Source organism: Rousettus aegyptiacus, unplaced genomic scaffold (assembly GCF_014176215.1).
Source record: "Rousettus aegyptiacus isolate mRouAeg1 unplaced genomic scaffold, mRouAeg1.p scaffold_m13_p_5, whole genome shotgun sequence".
Classification (NCBI taxonomy): Eukaryota; Metazoa; Chordata; class Mammalia; order Chiroptera; family Pteropodidae; genus Rousettus; species Rousettus aegyptiacus.
Genome location: NW_023416308.1, coordinates 25,607,004 through 25,626,760, shown reverse-complemented (window position 1 = coordinate 25,626,760; position 19,757 = coordinate 25,607,004). Strand labels below are relative to the sequence as shown.

The 19,757-nt window shown below is 40.0% G+C and overlaps 2 protein-coding genes across 6 annotated transcripts in view; one reads left to right on the top strand and one right to left on the bottom strand.

The window, feature by feature from the left end:
• The window catches only part of FAM118B (family with sequence similarity 118 member B), a 46,614-nt gene extending 35,036 nt beyond the window's left edge, over positions 1-11,578 (bottom strand). For 2 of the 5 annotated variants that reach the window (XM_036221935.1, XM_036221938.1), the window contains exons 1-2: positions 11,476-11,542; positions 2,720-2,829 (exon numbers count right to left, since the gene is read on the bottom strand). The gene's annotated coding sequence lies outside the window, so the exon portion shown is untranslated. Of the gene's footprint in view, positions 1-1,954; positions 1,976-2,719; positions 2,830-11,475 lie in introns of those variants that run through there. The other 3 variants (XM_036221939.1, XM_036221936.1, XM_036221937.1) reach the window with 3 other exon arrangements.
• A 57-nt stretch (positions 11,579-11,635) lies between these two features.
• Positions 11,636-19,045, top strand: RPUSD4 (RNA pseudouridine synthase D4). Its single transcript, XM_016139117.2, has 7 exons — positions 11,636-11,834; positions 12,184-12,349; positions 13,632-13,833; positions 16,395-16,488; positions 16,565-16,709; positions 17,811-17,908; positions 18,488-19,045. Exons 1-7 carry the CDS (start codon positions 11,646-11,648, stop codon positions 18,716-18,718), a joined length of 1,125 nt encoding a protein of 374 aa, XP_015994603.2. The 5' UTR covers positions 11,636-11,645; the 3' UTR covers positions 18,719-19,045.
• The last annotated feature ends 712 nt before the right edge of the window (positions 19,046-19,757 follow it).

The window sequence follows — 19,757 nt, the reverse complement described above, 5'->3', positions numbered from 1 at the left end:
AACAACCATCTATAATTGCATCAAAACAATAAAATACCTAGGAATAAATGTAACCAAAGAGGTAAAAAGCCTGTACTCAGAAAACTTAAGACATTGAAGAAAGAAAATTAAGATGTTACAAATAAATGAAAGGATATATTGTGAATCAATATCGTTAAAACTTCCATAGTACCCAAATTTACAGATTCAGTACAATCCCCATCAAAATACCAATGGCATTTTTCACAAAACTAGAACAAATAATCATAAAATTTACATGGAACCACGAAAGACTCCAAATAGCCAAAGCAATCTTGAGAAAGAACAAAGTTGGAGGTATCACACTACTTGATGTCAAACTATACCACAAGGCTATAGGAATCAAAACATCATAGTATTGGCATAAAATCAGCCACATAGATCAATGGAACAGAATAGAGCCCAGAAATAAACCCATGCCTATATAGTTAATTAGTGAACGACAGAGGAAGCAAGAATATACACTAGGGAAAGACAGTCTCTTTAATAAATGGTGTTGGGAAAACAACAGATATATGTAAAAAAATAAAACTGATATACTTTCTTACACAACATACAAAAATAAACTCAAAACTGATTAAAGACTTAAATGTAAGATCCAAAACCTTAAAACTCCTAGAAGAAAACATAGGCAGTAAACTCTTTGACTCTGCCCTTAGTAATATTTTTTTTGGTAATATTTTTATATCTCCCTGGGCAAAGGAAACAAACAAAATGAACACAGAAGACTACATTAAACCAAAAAGTCTTTGCACAACAAAGGAAACCATCAACAAAATAAAAAGACAACCTACTGAATGAGAAGATATTTGCCAATGATACATCCTGTAAGGGGTTAATATCCAAAATATATAAGGAACTCATAAAAGTTAATACTAAAAAAAAAAATCTGACTAAAAAATGTGCAGAGGACCTGAATAGACATTTCTCTAAAGAGGATGTACAGGTGGCCAATAGACATGTGAAAAAATGTTCAACATTACTAATGAGGGAAATGCAAATCAAAACCACAGGAGATACCGCCTCACACCTGTCAAAATAGCTATCACCAATAAACAAACAAACGAGTGTTAGAGAAGATGTGGAGGAAAGGGAACCCCTTGTGCACTGTTGGTGTTATTATAAATTGGTGCAGCCACTGTGAAAAACAGTACGGAGGTTTCTCAAAACTTTAAGAATAGAACCATCATATGACCCAGCAATTCCACTTCTGGATATTTATCTGAAGAAATTCAAAGCATTAGTTCCAAAAGATATATGCACTACTATGTTCACTGCAGCATTATTTACAATATCCAAGATATGGAAGCAACCTAAGACCACCGATAGATGAAAGAATAAAGTGGCACACACATGCAATAGACTATATTAGCCATAATAAAGAATGAAATCTCAATTTGCAACAGCGTAAACACAGAAGATATTTACTTATTGAAATAAGTCAAAGACAACTACCACATGATTTCACTTACATGTAGAATCTAGAAAATAAAATAAAGGAACAAACGAAACATAAACTCATAGAGAACAAACTGATGGTTTCCAGATGGGAAGGGGTATGGGTGAGAAAGGTGAAGAGATTAAGAAGTATAAATTGCCAGTTATAAAAATAGTCACAGGATGTAAAGTACAGCACTGGGAATATAGTTGATAATGTTGTAATAATTATGTATAGCATCAGATGGGTACTAGACTTATCGGGGTGATCGCTTTTTAAGTTATATAAATGTCTAATCACTATGTCATATACCTGTAACTACTATAATATTGTATGCCAACTGTAAATGAAAAATATTTTAAAAAGAAGGAAAAGAACAGGGTGAATGGGTAGAGTTGCAGTATTGTTTCTTTGAAGCCAAACAAATATGTTCTGTGACTGATATCCACCAATCACCTGTTTAAGCTAATGTATACTCCTATGCATAAAAATTCTCACCTGCTTTGGCGCAATCTTCTTTATCTTCCAGTTTTCCCCTTCTCAACTACACGAAAAGAAACTAAGATCACGAAGTACTTTGCAAAAAGTCCACAGATTTGTTTTATAAAACAGAGTTACCTGCACTTAACTCAGCCCACTTCTATTCTATAGTTTTTCTATAGCCTGGCCATGATTATATTCCATATATGCTTGTAGTGTAAAATGATAGGAATTTTATTAGTCACAAGTTGTTGAGATTTCATTTACAAATATTTGTTAAACACCAGACACTGTGTTAAGAATATTACTATTACCATATCCACCAAACACCATTTATCATTTACAGTGAGCCAGGTGCTGGTTTCCATGCTTTACAAACCTTCATCCTTCTTTGAAGTAGACACTATTATCATCACCTATTACAGATATCATAGATAATGGAACCGAAGCATAGAGATGTTCAGTACCTTGCTAAAGGTCACACAGCTATCACACAGCAAACCTAGGATGCTGACTGGAGTCTGTGTTGTAAACACACAATGCAATACGGTCTCTCCAAAGATGACTTAAGACCATAAGACCATACCCTTAAAAAGACTGTCTTTTATGGAGAGTAGAACTATAAATGGTTATTACACATTTCTACTAAGTTTAATATGCATGTATGAAGTATAGAGTGATTAACAATTGTGCTTGAAGAAGACCAAGGAAAGCTTTATGGGAAATAGATACGATACCTTTATGGCAAAATTCAATGAAATTGTTAGTACATGTCTCCTTTACCTGTTGGAAGCATCTGACACTTAATTCCATTCTCTTCTCCTCTGGATACTGTGTTTTCCTGGTTTTCCTCCCATCCCTCTAGTGGAAGCTCTTCTTTCTCTGCCCATTCCCTAAATATTGAGGGTCCACAGTCTATGTTAGGCTCTCCAGACTATTCATTCACTTTACATACTCCCTCCCTTCCCCATCCCATCTACTCCAATGGTTTAAAATACCAGGTAAATGCTACTGACTCCCAAGTCTGTGTCTTTGGCTCATATCGAAAGCTCCTGTGTTTCAGATCCATGAGATACCTACTCAAAAGTTTCAGTTACACAGTCCTTCATATGCAAAGGTACTTTAAGACAGCACTTCAAACTTAAATGCCAAAAACAGCTGAATGACGAGTTTCTTATGATGTGCTTATGTAAGTCTCTGTATGGCAGAAATAATCTCTGGGTGAGAGGATTATAGGTGGTTATTTACCTCTTTCTGTTTCAAGCACCAACACAAATACTTATGGATTTTGAAAGAACTATCATATAGAGCCTTTAGGAATGTATATGTATATGTAAGCACATCCTTAGATCAGTTCCAATAATCCCTTAAAGAACAAAAGAATGGTGGACCAAAGGGGATTTAGGAAAATGATTAAACTTGAAACCTTAAATCAGCTTGATATTCTTTTGAGGATATTTGTTTTTCTCTAATAAAAATTAACTAAAAAACATTCTCTTTGATCTGTAAATGAACTGAGATGAAAGCAGTTTAGACCTGAAACAAAAATCTGAAAGTTCAAAAAAAAAAAACAGTATTATCTGCCACAGATGCCACCAGAACAACTAGAAAGATGAGGCTAACTTAGAAGGAACCACTTTCAAAGCACTGCTTTGGCTGAGCAGGTCGCATCAGCCTTAAAAAGTGGCCAGTGAAAATAATTGAGGAAAAAAATTAGTTGAGAGAAAAACAGATTAGGGAGACCTAATGACGTACTTTCTCAAGGAACAAAGAAAGTCAGTGCAAGACCAAGGTAGAAATCACAGGGAGCAGAAACCGGCTGGGCAGCCTGGGCCCAAGGCGCGTGGACCTTTCCTCCCAGATCAGAAAAGGAACAGGTCCAGTGCAGGCGGTGCAGGAAATACATGAGGTACAGGGAATAAGAAAGAACACATGAAAATCACCCAGTAATCTCACCTGGAGAGAACTACTTTTGATGTTTTAGTTTCCGTGGAGAAAAGCAGTTTGGAAGTGCAAGCATTCTGGTTTCACATCCACATCAATCTGAAAAAACTGTATTCTTAAGAGTATGCCCCTGCTTTACACTGTACATTTTCTTACAAATAAGTCCCCCTTCGCAGATTTTTTTTAAAAGGTTTCTTCCTTTATTCATCTTAGTGTCTTGGAAATACTGACTTTTAAAAACACTCACATCGCTTATGGATTCATCAAAAAAGCAGTAGCACATGTTTCTACGGTACGGTAGAATAAAGAGAGCAGCGGTACATGACAGGGCAGTGAGGACACTGGGGTAAGTAGGATCTAGGAGGGAGTGACCAGAGGGCTAGACCCTCCCCAGTCCCCACGGATGTGACTTACTGGGACCTATAAAACTGTGATGAAGCGCTAAGTTCTCACTACATGCAGGGCCTCGCCACTATTTTAGGGCTGACACTCGAACCTGCTCCAATACAGAGCAGAAAACTAAAAACTGTAATGGGCTTTCTTTGAAGCTATCATGTCCATCTAACAAGAATGGGTATTATGAAAAAGGAAAAAAGAAAATATGGGGAGAAAAATCAGAGAAATATTAGAAGAAAATATCCTAGAATTGAAGGACATGGATTTCTAGAATGCCAGGGTCCACTGAGCACCCAGAACAAGAAATGAGGAAAGCCCGCCCCATGGCACAACATCATGAAATTCTACAACACTGGAGACAGAACATCCTCAAAGCTTCCAGCGAAGGAAAAAAAAAGAAAAAACAAACCAACAGAACAAGGTCACATAAAAAAAGATCTGAATCACTACGCCTCAAGAACAATTACAGACAGTACAATGGTGCCTTCGAAATTCTGAGGGAAAATTATTTCCAACCTAGAATTCTATAACATTTCCAAACTATCAATCAGGTTTGGGGGAAAATAAAATCATTCACATATTCCTTAGGAAATAAGGACATATGCCAAAAAATGGGACAATATGGTGCTAGCCCAGGAGGAGAGTGAAGGACAGTTCTTGAATTATGATATCTGGGCGGTAATTCTTAAAAGGAAACAGTACAGACAGGAGGAAGAAGATGCCGGACTCCAATAAAAAAGTGGAAGTGATACACTGAGCTCACAGAAAATGTTACTAATAAGAATGGGACAAATAACTTGAAACACTTGGAAAAAAATTAATGGTAGGTATATGGGGGGGAAAAAAGGCAAAGTTCTACCTAAACACAAGGAAGGATGGAGTGGAGACATGTCATCTGGCGCACTGGTGGATATTTACTAGGGGTATAAACACATAAAAGTTGCCTGTTTTAACCAAATATTACAATATAGTTACGTTAGGGGTGGTGGGGAGGTGTGGTGGAAGAACTAAGTCCTAAATCACTGCAGCAAGAAATCGACAGGCCAAACACTGGCGGAAAGACAACAAGAAATAATAGCATATCAAATGATTTAGAAACACAAAGATAATACCTATGGAAAGAGGAAAATAATTGAGTGGTTGTCACTCAAAAGTGAGACTATGAGGTGGGGAGAGTAGAGAGAACGGGTTTTTGTGTTCCGTTGTAAGTTGTTTAGTACTGACTTTTTAAACCACATGCATAAATTACTTAAAAAAAATAATAAAAAGGGGGGGAAAATCAACGTTTAAAATTTTCCATTTTTCTCTCTACATTTTTAAGTAACCTTACCTTTTGTGTGGTATAATTATAACCAAAAGAACTTTTAGCCCAGGCCCCTAGAGTGCTTCCTGAGCAAGAAGGAGCAAGAGAAATTGATTCCCGGGCCCTAACTCAGAATTTACTGATTCAGCATTTCCAAAAGAGTGATGTGTAGATTTAAAAGTACCTCAGGTGATCCTTATCATCCAGCAAATTGGGAAAATGCTGACTAGTAGCCTGGGATCAGCGAAACTTTCATTAAACTAACAATACCATTAGAGTCAACACAGCAAGTCCCAATCGTTAACAATTAAAATACATGCAACAATCCACATCTTCAACTTACTGTTTAAATTTTCAAATAATAGGTTTGAGTGAATAGGTTTATTCAACTTAAGCGACTATCTGTTGCAGATATCTCCTTGACTTTCTCTAGGGGTCCTGATATACTCTGGCTTTTATCCACACACATAATGAATATCCCTCTATTTTCCATTGTTTATGTTCTGGAAACATGTTCTACATGTTCAATAAGATAACTGATCATCTTAATCTATATAAATGCCATAAAATACCTACCTCTTTACAATCTTAAAAATGCTCTAATGTAATGATTTTATTTCAAATTATAATCATCAAGTGATAATAATATTTAACTTGAGTATCTACTACAAGTTAGGCACCACATATATTCATCTCATGGCTCATCACAGCAGTCTTACATGTACTGATGCCATTGCTCATATGAGGAAACAGGCTGAGGAGAGTAAACGCTTGTAAATGACAAAGCCTAAAACAAACCCCAGCCTGTTTTCAAAACTCATGTTCTTTCTAAAGTACAAACTGCCTCGTTTCACACAAGCACTGGACTTTCAGAAATGTAGTTATTTGCCTCACCACATGTTTTGGGTGAGGTCCAAGACTTTGAAGAAGCAGAAGTAGATATAGCGAACACAGTATTTACTGAGTACTATGTGCTAGATTCTACACAGGTGTGACTCCACCTAATCCTCACAGCAGTCCTAAGGCAGACACCATCCACATTTTATGGGATATCTAAAGGGAGAGATTAACTGGCACGAGATACCCTAGCCAGCAAGTGGCAGAGCCTTGATCCGACATTCTGACTCCAAAGTGCAAGCTTTTAGCCAGCGTGCTCTTAGTACTCTCAAGGTCTACAATCCACATGTCTCTTCTGAATGCTCATACAGCTCTATTCTTATAATTAAAAATGTATGTATGATTGTGGACCTTTCTGGGATCCTGATTCAAATGAAGTAACTGTTAAAAGAAAACAAAACTAACAGGAAAATTTGCACACTGACTGCTTGGTGATATCAAGAAATAATTTTTTTTTAAGCAGTGATAATGGTATTGTGGTTGTGTTAAAAACAAGTCCTATCTATTGTAGAAACATACTGAAGTGTTCAGAGATGAAATGCTAGGTCTGGGATTTGAGACCACCTGGAGAGTGAGTGGAACAAGACTGGTCCTGTGTTAGGTGGTTACAGAAGCTGGCTGATGGGTATGTGGAATTCCTCATCTTCTCTACTTCTATAAATGTTTAAAATTTATAATTGAGAAAAAAATGCAAAATAAAGACAGAGAAAAACCATGATATTTACAGTATTTGGGACTATGAATTTTTTCCTGCTCTACTTTTTGTATTTTTCACATTTTTCTGGATTACTTTTATACTAGAAAGCACAAAATACACTTTTTAAAGAAATTCTCTATCTTCTGTAAGCAGGCAAAGCAAGACTGCCCATCAACTAATGAGGTCAAAACATGAAAAAAGCATGTCCCAGTTATTTATCAGTTAATGACTTTCCACTTTAGAAATGATCCTTTGAAGGATAGGTATGGTCTTTAAATATAAACTAACCAAGAGCATAAAGGCACAGAAGGGAGAAACAAATTCGAGACAGATTTAACAAAAATAATTCATAATGCAGTTCCCCTCCATGGTTAGGCAGTTTGGGTCAACTATCTTGATTGTGCAATGCTGATCTTCCTAATGGTCAGATGGGCCACAGGACAGGGATCTCCTCGGCCTGTGGTGTGGTCATATGGGGACTGAGGACAGCCACAGCTTCCAGGCCAGTTGTCTACTGTTGGCTGCTTCCAGATTTCTTTCATGAAATAATTATCTCTACATGTGCCATGATACAAAAAAAGTTTGAGAAACACTGGTTTAAACTAGACCTACCTTGATCATTACTCAAAAACTAAATAAAAGTATAATGAGGATGATTAGTACAACAGAATCTCTGTAAAACAGCAGTCCCCAACCTTTTTGGCACCAGGGACCTGTGCTCTTGAGAATGTTTGATGACCTGGGGCGGAGCTGAGGCGGTGATGCTAGTGATGTGGAGCGACTGCAAACAGCTGAAGCTTTGCTTACTAGCCCGCCGCTCATCATTGCTGTGTGGCCTGGTTCCATTTCAGGCCATGAACCGGTACCAGTCTGTGGTCTGGGGTTTGAGGACTCCTGCTTTAAAATCCTGGTATGGAGAAATGAACTAACACCCATGTTATAGGCCTACACTACTGACTTCTAATAAATATATATTTTTTCTGTCTGCACTCCTTCCCTTGCCCCACTTAGGAAATCGTAAGGTATATTCCAGGACTACTCAATGAAGTAACCTCCAAATATGTTAGCTCACTGGCATAAGTTTAAATTCTGGAGACAAGAACAGAATTCTGGTTCTCTGTGCCAATGCTAAATGTATTCAAGGTAAGTCTGAATGAAATAAATTCCACTTGTTAAGACAGAGAAGTACTTAAGTGTCAGTGGAAAATCTTCACAGAATAGAGGCTTAGTGCTATAAGGATGTTCTTACTTAAATTCATAAGCAGCTGAACTGGAGCTAGTCCTCAGATCTCCCTGCTCCCAACGACTGCACTTTCTAGGACACCTCCAGAGAGCTCCTGCTTAATTGCTTCTTTGACTCTCTCTAAAACAATGTTCAGTACTTCCTGCTCTTCAAGGAAACTGAATTGCTAGTTAATCTGCAACATCAAATCATTGTTTGAAGAGCCAAAATTTAACCTTATGCTGCCAATTAAACTTAAATTTGTGATATTTAAACATAAGTTCCTTTATTAGCCAGTTGGTTCCTTGTTTCTATCTGTGAAATAAAATGGCAGTGTTGTTTTTGTATAGATCAGGAAATAGCCTTAAAAAGGAATTATCAAGTTCCTTGCGTTGCTATTTTGGGAATATTTGATATATTATATAAAAATCTATGAATGGCCTTTGCCAGAGGGGAAGGCAGGTGGGGGAAGACAAAGAGGGTAAAGGGAGGCAAATACATGGTGATGGAAGGAGACTAGACTTCAGGTGGTAAGCACAGTAGAGTATATAGGTGTCATATTAAAAAGCTGTACACCTGACATTTATGTTAACCAATGTTACCCCAATAAATTAAATTTTAAAAAAATCTATGTAAATATGCCATGTTTGAACTCTATAAGAATGAAGAACTCTATAAGAATGGAAACATCACAAATAGAATTTTCTTCCCTGTACTGAATAGTCTAGATGAGAGGAGTCCCCAGCCCAAATGAGAATGAGATTGATGCAGAGGTGGAAAAATGAACTGCCTAAGATAGCATCAATTGAATGAGGAAGAAAGAAGGGGGCAATATGGCTTTCAAAAACAAAAGACAGACATCACATTTGCATAAATCTTTGTATACATAACTCTTATACTTAATTAAATCACCAAGTACCTAGACTCAGAGCAGAAATATTAAGGAAGCTGGAACTTCTGTACCCATATTGGCTAAGACCGTACTGTAATACCAAGGAAACAAAAACTTTGAATTCTTCGAATTTCTCTTAGAAAATTTCACCAAGAATAACCTAAAAGTTCCTTCTCCAGGAAAAAAGTGACCATTGTTTTTATTCTCAGGCACTACAGTGTGTACTTTGGGTTAACCTGAAACCTAGGAACACAGCTCTGTATCAGTAGCAACGACATCTGAGTTGGTTCTTCATTTTGTTTCCTGCCGCAGAAGGCCAATCTTCAAGAACAGGTGTCATATCTTGAATGCCACTATGGACAGGTTAAGGTAGAAATAGGTTTTCTCTGTGCCCACACAAAACCGTAAAAGTACTATAACCAAAACCGGTTTGTAATTAATGTAATGATATGAATTAAAGTGCTGCTGTCCAAATTCTAGAGTCCTTGAGGAAAAAAGCCTTCAGGTACCTAAGTAATGTGATGTGCAACTATTTAGTGAGATTAGAACCTGAGTCTGGAGTGTATCAGTAAAAGGTAATAATTCTTGTAGGGTGGAACTTCTCTACTTTTATAGATTCGTGTCTTACCAGTAAATTTGCAAGGGGGAAAAAAAAAAAAACAGGAGTAAGATAAGCTGTTTCCCAATCTCCCTTGGAATTCTTTGCATTTCTATCCTAATCACCTGTCTTATTATAGAAACATACACAGCCTTCTCTCCCACTCCTTATAAATACAATTACTTCTACCTCCATTCTTCAGGTCAAAAAATGACAGAACTACGACAAAAATGTTCAACCACAACTAACACATGTCTATGATGCACTTCAGAAATCTAATGAATATTTGTCAGTTTACTCTGTGCCAGATGTGGGGACAAAAAAATGAGTAAATCCTTAAGAGACTCACAGTTCAACAGCAGCTGCCAATGATTCAGTTTAACCTGTACAACTCAAAATCAAAGGACAGCACAGTGTAGAGAAAAAAGACCACGGAATGAAGCATAACCTCACTGTTGACTGCCTAGATAGCAACATCCTAGCAGATTTCCCTGCTATCAAAGCCCTCTCCTTTTCAATCTATCCTGCATTCAATTGCTAATTTCTAAAATTCCCCTTTTCAAGGAATCACTTCTGCTCAAGGAGTTTCAAAGGCTCATCACTACTTACCACATCCAGTTCGAACTCTTTAACTTAAAGTCGTCTGCAGGCTAACTCCACTTACCTGTTCAACATTATTTCATCCTCAATATGGTTCCCTTCTGATCCTTTGGAGGGGTAGGACACATACCTAATTCCACTACCTACTCTAACTCCTTAGGCAGTCTTCATTCTAAACAGTTTCCAAAAACTATTTCCTCTGCCGTCAGACAGATCCATTACCTGTTAGAACTCGGCATTAGTTTTAACAAACATGACAGGTATGTCCCAAGGTATTTCTAACATTACCACCTCAACCAAATATTCACTTTCCCAGCCATTCCTTAGTAAAATCAGAGGGAGTCGTTTGCAGTTTCGGCACGAGAGTCCCAACACTGCACTTAGCAAGAAGATAGAGAGAGAGAGAGGGTTTGGGGCGGTTGCAAACTATGCAAGGGAAAATTGAAGGGAGCAGAAAGGCGAAAGCCCGTGCTCTGTACTCCCAGATCTTTCTTCGGAAGGGGTGGGGAAGGCTAGGGTCGAGGAGACTCCAAGAAATGAATTCTTGTAGAAAGACAGAAGAGATGCAAGGTATTCCTTAGGTAGGCAATCGGGCTGGGGCTTCTGTGAAAACGCGAGGGCTCCCAATCGTTCCTGGGAGAGGACAGGTTACAGCGTGAAACAAAGAGGCTCGGACTCGGGAGGTGACAAAGATCCGGGAATCTCCGCAGGTCGGGCGGTAAGGAAATGAGAGGGGACATGATGCAGCCCCGGGGACTGGCTGAAGCGGGGACGTGGTTGCCAAGACGAACAAGCAGGCACCTAAGGAGCGAGCGTTTGGGGGCATCGCTCTGCTGGGGCGCGCGGTCGGGAGGGGATTTGAGTGGAATCGTCTCCCAAAGAGAGAAACGATCTCCGAGGGTAGAGCTCTCCGAGATGGAAACCCTGCGACGCGAAGAGGCTGAGGCGAGGGCATCTGCCAGCCGCATCTCGGTTTTCCCATACACTCACCGCGTCCGCTCCAAACGCCGCCGCTCCAGCTGCAGCTACCGGCCGGCGCAGGCGTACTCAGCGTGCACACCCACGTGACTCAATCCAAACCACCCGCGCCCACGTGACTCGCAGAGTCCGCCCAATCCTCCATGGTCACGTGCTCGCGGGTCGCCCGCCCCCTCGGCAAAATGGCGGCGCCCAGTGGTAGGGTTCCGTGCCTGTGGGTCCAGGTTTTCGGGCAGCGTGTGGAGAGTCTCCTCACTCCCGTCTCAAAGCCATTTTGTTCTGCCGCTGCTGCCTCTAGTCCCCTGGATGCCCAGCGATTAGCAGAGAGGCTCCGAGCCCAGAAACAGGAACAAAAGACGAAGAACGTACCGGTGAGTATGGAAGGAAGGATTGCAGCTCCCAACAGGCAGTGTGCTCAGTTGTTTTCCTAGGAGTGGAGTGAATAGGGAGGGTCCTCTGAGAGAGTGCCAGTAAATGCGGAGTACTGTGGTAGGAGAATGGGGAGAAAGTGGAGGGAGAAGTCAGCAATTTACGATGTCTTCCTGTGGGTTGGGTCTTTGGCTTCTCCCGGGCTCGGAGCTATGCACTCCCGCTCCCAGATGACTCCAGAAAGGCAGGGATGTAATGCAAATACAGTGATTCTCTGCTCAAATTCTCATTCAGATATATTGAAGGTCTTCCCAACCAGGCATTTCCCACTGCTCTTGCTTCTCCCTATAGGTGCCCACAAACCCCGTCCAGCGGAGGGTGCAAGAACTATTGCGGTTCACACAGCAGCTGCAGCGAGTCCACCCCAACGTGCTCGCTAAGGCACTGAGCCGAGGGATTGTCCACCAGGACAAGGACCTTGTGGTCATCAATAAACCTTACGGTCTTCCTGTGCATGGTAAGGAACACATGGGAAAGGGTGGGACAACGCTTCTGTTTTCTACAACTAAGGACAACTCTGACAGATCCCTTGTGGGGTTCTCAGAAGCCTTGCATTCAAAATAATTAAACTTTTGCGGAGCACTGCGCTATATAAGGCAATAGTGAGGACACAGAGATAAATAAGATAGTCCCCACCTTCCCAACATCTGGCATTCAGCAGTGATTTATGGAATGCAATGTGTGCAAACTCTATAGAATTGCTATGGAGATTACAAAGGCCGTGTGGTTCTTGTCTTCAGGTTATTTTCCATTAAAAATGGGAAAAAGAAAAGAACACATAAGAAAAGAAAAATATGGTGCATGTATTGAAGTATACCCAACAAAACCTCAGGGTGTCTGGAACTTAACACTCGTGTTTTTGAATAAAGGTCGAAAGTAGTTGTCAGAGACAGCTAGAGTGAGGCAGGAAAGAGAAAGAATGCATTTATGGAAAGATTTTTGCTGAGGGAAAGGCATATTTTAGCTAGAAGAGGAATACATTTCAGGGAGGTACGGAGAAAGTTGTACATAAAGGCAACGAATTAAATCAGACGTTGCCAAGTACTTTGTGTGGATTTTTTCTCTCCTGATTCACAAAATAGCTTCTTGCCTTCCCATTTCCCATGAGATAATACAGATGTTTACACTATAGAGGAGAAGAGTGAAAGTTAGATTAATTAATCCGTTTAATCTGAAGGTCCTTGGATAGTTAAGAGAGTACATAGAGTGGAATCTAGGAATGTCTTACCCTAGAACCTTTTAGCTCATCTGTAATACCTGGGGAGGGCCTTATGATCTTGCATTTCTCACCAGGGTTTACTTAACAAATTCTTAAGCCTTTGTTTATGTAGTGAAATATCAGGCCTCCTCATTTTGATTGATGCTTTTAGTGTGTACATGTATGTAAGTAGTTTAAAATATGTGTGTGTGTGTGTGTGTGTGTGTGTGTGTGTGTGTATGTATGTCTGAGGAGAAAGCCCCATGCTCTAGGCCTATGCTTCTCAAACTTTAATATGCATGAGTCACTTGGGCATCTTGTTAAAATACAGATTTCAATTAATAGTCTGAGTTGAGGGACTGAGAGTCCTTTCTAGAGAGCTCCCCGGGCATACAGATGTTGCTAGCCTGGACCACACACATGTCAGTAATAAGGCTTTAGAAAGCATTGACAGTTAATCCAGTAAGGGCTTTTTTCTCAAGAAGAGTTTTTGGGTGGAATCTTTTCCTGGGTACTTAAACCTTGTCTTTTCCTTACTTAGGCGGACCTGGGGTCCAGCTCTGCATCAGTGATGTACTGCCTATTCTGGCAAAGATACTTAATGGCCACAAGGCAGAGCCCCTGCATCTGTGCCACCGGCTGGACAAGGAAACTACAGGCGTAATGGTGTTGGCTCGGGAAAAGGATGTGGCACATCAAGTTCAAGAGTTGTTTAGAACTCGTCAAGTGGCAAAGAAGTATTGGTATGAAGTCCACTGATAGTGGTAGAGGTGTTAGAAATGAAGGTATCCCTTTCATCTATGCACCATTCACATAGCAGCAACTCCTATTAATAGAAGGCACTGTACTAGGACCTATGGACACATAAAAGGCACAAGAAACAGATTTAGTGCTTAAAATATTAAAGTCTGATAGAGTAGTGGTCCCTAATTATGGCTACACATAAAAGTCATTGAAAATTAATTATTCAAGTAATACATGATTTTATTTCTTTGGTAAATAAAGATAAAGCAAAAAACTCCTGGAGAATATACCTACTCTGTCATTTTTATCCTTTCCCTTGAGGTAGTTTGGTTTTTATTCCTCTGGTCCTTACTCAACACACTTATGCACATTTCTAGTATATACAATATGTGCGTGTGTGTATCTACATATGTATGCATATTGTACAACATACATTGTACTTTCTTTTCCCACTTAACCATGAGGGATCTTTCTATGTTAGTGTATAAAAATTTGCTTCCATTTTCTTAATGGAAGAAAGATACGTGAGCAAAAATGAAACCCACTACTCAATTTCCTTTCCCAGAGACAATCACTATTATTAGTGTCTTATATAAACTTACAGAGTTATACTGGGCATATAGAAGCATGTTATTTTACGGCAGCATATTTTATACTGCTTTGCATCCTGCTTTTTTTCATTTGGACAGTATGTCTTGGAGAGCATTTTGTGTTGTACATTTAGAGCTAGCTCCTTTTTAATGGCTCTATAGTATTCCATTGTGTGGATATATCATAATTTCCTTACTCACAGATGTTTAGGTAATTTCCCATTTTTCAGAACCTATTGCAAAGAATTGGTGAGTATATCTTTAGAACAGATTCCTAGAAATGGATTGCTAAGTTGAAGGGTACACATAATTAAAATTTGAATACTTACTACCCAAATTGATTGTGTCAGTTTTTACTCCCACTTGCAGTGGGAAGTGTCCACCTCCTCTTACGCCTGACTGATGCATTTTTAAAAGGTTTGCCACTGATAGGTTAAAAAATATATATATGTTTTCTGTTTCTCTGTGTACTTTTCATTTTGTCTTTTGTGCTTATTGGCTATTTTGAGTTTATTTTTCTGTGAACAGACTTTATTTTTTTGCTCATTTTCTGTTGGGTTGTTTATTATTTTCTATTTGATTTAAAAGTACTCTTTTTGTATTTTGGGTGAGACAATACAAGTGAAGTGTTTAACACAGTACCTAGCTCAGTAAAAACCGAAAGATGGAAACCAAGACTATTATTATGTATACAGTAATACATTATTTGTGAAAACTGTCTATGAAAGTTTAGAATCAGTAACCATTCTCAGTAACAGGCTTCATAGAGGAGCTGCAATCAATTAATTGGGTCTTGATGAATGAATAGGATTTAATCAAATTGAAGAAATGTGTTCGAGATTGTGGGAATGGCATGCACAAAGGAGTGAGACATCCAATCCAGTTTTAAGAGTGGTGGGGGATGGTGGCAGATAGAGCTGGAAAGGTAGACTGGAACCTAGTTAAGGGTCATCTTAAGTACCAGATATAGGAAGTAGAAGTTACAGGTAGAACTTCTTGCTGACCTACTATGATAGCAACTTGTTATATTATAATTATTTGTTTGAATCTTCTTACTAGATTCTGAATTCCCTGAGAGCAGGGATTTTTGTCTTGTTCATCTACATAGAACTAGTACCTATCTAAATTGGTGCCTATTTACAGTCAGTGAATATTTACTGACTGAACATTTTTGAGCAGCAATGTTAGGTCATTAGGAAGGGTAATCTTCTAGTTACAACTCAGTTATGATAAAATATATCAGATAGCGGCCCAACCTGCTACCAACCTGAAGTGTCCAGGATGTGAAATACTATATCTGAGTGGGCTTTTGACTTCTTGGCCAGTGCTTCTGTGATAGGCTACCAATTACCCAGGGAACTCCATGGTTCACCTGGAAGGGATACGAACATCAGAACAGTTTAAATAGTCTACCTGGCTGTGAAGTGATGACGAGAGATCTTCAACAAAAGTGATTTGGAATGAGTTATTAAGTTGTAGTTCTTTCTTTGAGCACAGTTCTTCCCTATGTTATCCAACTGGCAAATAGGACAGGAGTCGTCCTGTGAATTTTTCATTTGTTTCATTCATTTTTTTCATTAACTTTATATGTAGCCGGAACTTACCATCTTTTATTATTTAAAAAAGGAAAATAGGATACAAAACCATATTACCCTGATTTTATTTTAAACTATATGTACTTATTTTTAATGCTGGAATGAAAGACCATGTTACTAATAGAATTTTTTTTCTGATTTTTCCCCAAATATTCTGCAATTAACATATATTACATTAGGAGTAAAAAAGATATGTTTGTAAGAATAGTATCAGACTTTCAGGCTAAGTAGCATACCGAGAGATTATTTGGGACCCTCTGATCTTAAGAACTAATCACAGTAGTGCAGGAAGTCCACTGTTAGAAACTCTTAGTAGCCAAATCTAAGGAGCGCCTCCCCTTTGTGGCTTAAGCAAGGGTCTGTGTGCCACCCTAGGGCCATCACTGTGCACATCCCAGTGCCCTCAGCAGGAGTCGTGGATATCCCCATCATTGAGAAGGAGGTGCAAGGTCAGCAGCAGCATCACAAGGTGGGTGAGCTGCCTCCCGGAGGGATGGGTTTTCTGCTCTTCCTCTGAAATCATACCTTGGTTTCTTTGGCTTCAGATGGCACTGTCCCCGAGCTACCGAATGGACAATGGGAAAATGGTGAAAGTACGGAGCAGCCGGAATGCACACATGGCGGTAACTCAGTACCAGGTGCTAAGCAGCACTCTCTCGTCTGCCCTCTTGGAGCTCCAGCCTGTTACTGGTGAGGGTGCTGGCGTTCTGCAGTGGGAGGCCGCCCCATTCCTGCTGCGCTCCATCCTGGGCCCTGTGCTGGGCTCTGCCCTTCTGAACAGCTAGCTGTATTGTGGGGGCTAAGATTGTAGCTGCCTCGTTCGAGAGCTTCTGGTGCATATCTAAGGCTGAGAGCTCCAATAGTGATCATTGTTAAAAACAGTAGGTAACAGAGGATATAAACAGTTTACTTACACTTATTTAAAAATTTGCCAAGTGGTTCCTGAAAAAATTAAGCATAGAATTACCATATGATTCAGCAACTCTACTCCTGGGTAGAATTGAAGGCAGGGATTTGAAAAGGTAACACTTGTTCACAGCAGCATTATTCACAATAGCCAAAAGGTGAAAATATCCCAAATGTTTGTTGACAGATCAATGGATAAACAAACGTGGTACAGCCATGCAATGGAATATTTTTCAGCCTTAAAAAGGAAGGAAATTCTGACACATGCTACAACATGGATGAAGCTTGAGGACATTATGCTGAGTGAAATAAGCCAAATGCAAAAGGACAGATATTGTATGGTTTCATTTATATGAGATATCTACGGTAGTGAGCTTCTTAATGACAGAGGGTAGAATAGTGGCTACCAGGGGACGGGTAGTTAATGTTTAACAGGTAGAATTTCAGTTTGGGATGATACAGAAGTTCCAGAGATGGGTGGTTGTGATGATTGTACAACAGTATGACTGTACTCACTGCCATGGACTTTTGCTTAAAATGGTAAATTTTACATCTCATATATTTTGTCACAATAAAAAATGTGGGAAACAATACTATTTAGTACTATATAATAAAATTATGTTTTAAAAAACCCCGTGTGCCAGTAGTAGATACCAAGTTGATGATAATGGTGCAAAGAGGGAACCGAGGGCGAGGGGAAATTGGAGGCATAACAGTATTTATAATGCTTATTTCCTAATACCATATAGTTTGTCACCTTAGTCTTTATACTTTATTGTAGTTGGGGCTTTGCTAGTTTACCATGCTTTGATTTAATATTAGAAGCAGCTGTCAACAGTGGCACTGTTTCTGTAGCCACTCATGAGTTTTCTCTTTCTTTTGAAGGAATAAAACATCAGCTTCGAGTTCACCTGGCTTTTGGATTGGATTGCCCAATTCTTGGTGATCACAAGTACTCGGACTGGAATAGACTCGTCCCCCAGGTAATATAGGTTTGACCCAATACACAGCAGACTGAGGGGCAGAACTTATGCTTTCTGCCTGTGAAAACCCTAAAGTGAGTCACAACAGGATGGATTTATGGTCCTCAGACACGGCACCAAACTTGTTATCCAGCTTATAGAGAAATTCACAAGCAGTTAGCTGTGGTTAATCTGTCCTCGTGGAGCTGCAGGATCCATGAGCAAACCCCTTTCTGCTTCATTTATTTAGTCCCGAATTTGATAGGAGGCTTTGGGCAGGGGGATGAGGCTTTCTGAAGTCTCAAAGCAGCCTTTCATGCTACTGCTAAAAGAGTGATAGAAATTTGTCTTTTGATGTTCCAACCCATTCTTTCGGAAGGCCAGAGACCTAGCCAGCAGAGCTTCCTTAGTGTGGCAGGTTTATCTTACTTGGGTCTCAAACCCTTCCTAGACATGCCCCCAAAGCAGGCGACCCATTACTGCATCTTCCAGAGGAGTTAGTATTGGGCGGCTATAAGTGCAGGTCTTCTGACCTGCATGCTGGTCAAGGATGAACTATTATTGGCCTTGCTCTCAAGAGACCGTCTTTTCTTTGTACAGAAGCTATCCGATGGCATCCTGAAGAGGTTGGGACTGCCACAGTCGAAGGCTCGCCACATCCCCCTTCACCTGCATGCCCGGCAGCTGATCCTGCCTGCGCTGGGGTCCAGAAAGGAGGAGCTCAGCTTGGTCTGCAAGCTTCCTCACTACTTTGTACGCTCCCTCAATCGTCTGGGCTTAGAGATGCCAAGTCATGATCAAAACGAAGCTGGCCATCTGGGAGCACAGTGAAGACCGTCGGGCAGTGTGGCCCCTGAATTCCTCTCTTCGTTGAGTGGACTCTGCTAACTTCTGCCTTTCGGCAGACCCCAGAAGAACCAGGTGTAAGAAGCTGAGGAAAGCCGGCTGCTTCAGTGCTTTTACTGGTGATTGAAATCTATTCCTAATACTAGGGCTACACTTTGGAAAAGCCCATGCAAAGTCTCCCTGTCTCCTTGCCAAGATGGAAGAGAGCCCAGGATCAGGCAGCTCGGGTCGATAATTAGAAAAGGAGAACTCCAGCACAGGATGTGTGGGCAAGAACTGTTTTCATCTGACAATAAAGTTCTTGATCTGTCAGGAAGGTTCCTGTGGTTGTGCAGAGCAGGATAGTTATCTCACATGTAGAGAAATGCAGAAGGGTCTATAAGCAAAACCTTTTCTCCTTCATTTGTTTCGTCTCAGACTTTGTAGACACATGTCATAGAATGCAGGAATGAAGATTGAGGACTCTCTTCCAGCTGCAGCATGGGAGCCTTGGCTGCACTGGTGATTGTGAAGTCTGTGAAGGGTATTCGACAGCAAAGAAAGCAGATGTAAATGGCAGGCAAATAACATAAATCAGTGATGCAGTCAGTCGGGGTAGTATGTAGCAGGAGCACACACACTGTAAAGAGGGCACTTGTTGGCTTTAGCTGGCTGTTGCTATGTGGGAACAGATTTTCTGGTCTTTATCAAAGTCAGAAAATCCAGGTATTTATGCTTCTAGTGTACTGCTAACTAAATCAATTTTTTTCAAATCACTTAGGCAGCCAAACAAATCATATTTGCTGCAGGCTACCTGTTTGCAAACTGTGTTTAAAGAATGATATAGAAGTTTGAGGAAAGGGGCCATCTGAAAAGTTCTGTATAAGTGGTTGGCATTTAAGCCGCATGTAGTATCTGACATTTCTAAACTAGGGGATAGCTTTGGTTAATCTATAAATGTGTGGTGATGAGGGTGCTGCCATGTTTTAAAGCTGCTTTGTTTTAAAAGCAAGCCTCCAGTCCTGAGGTTTCAGGAGGGAGGTGG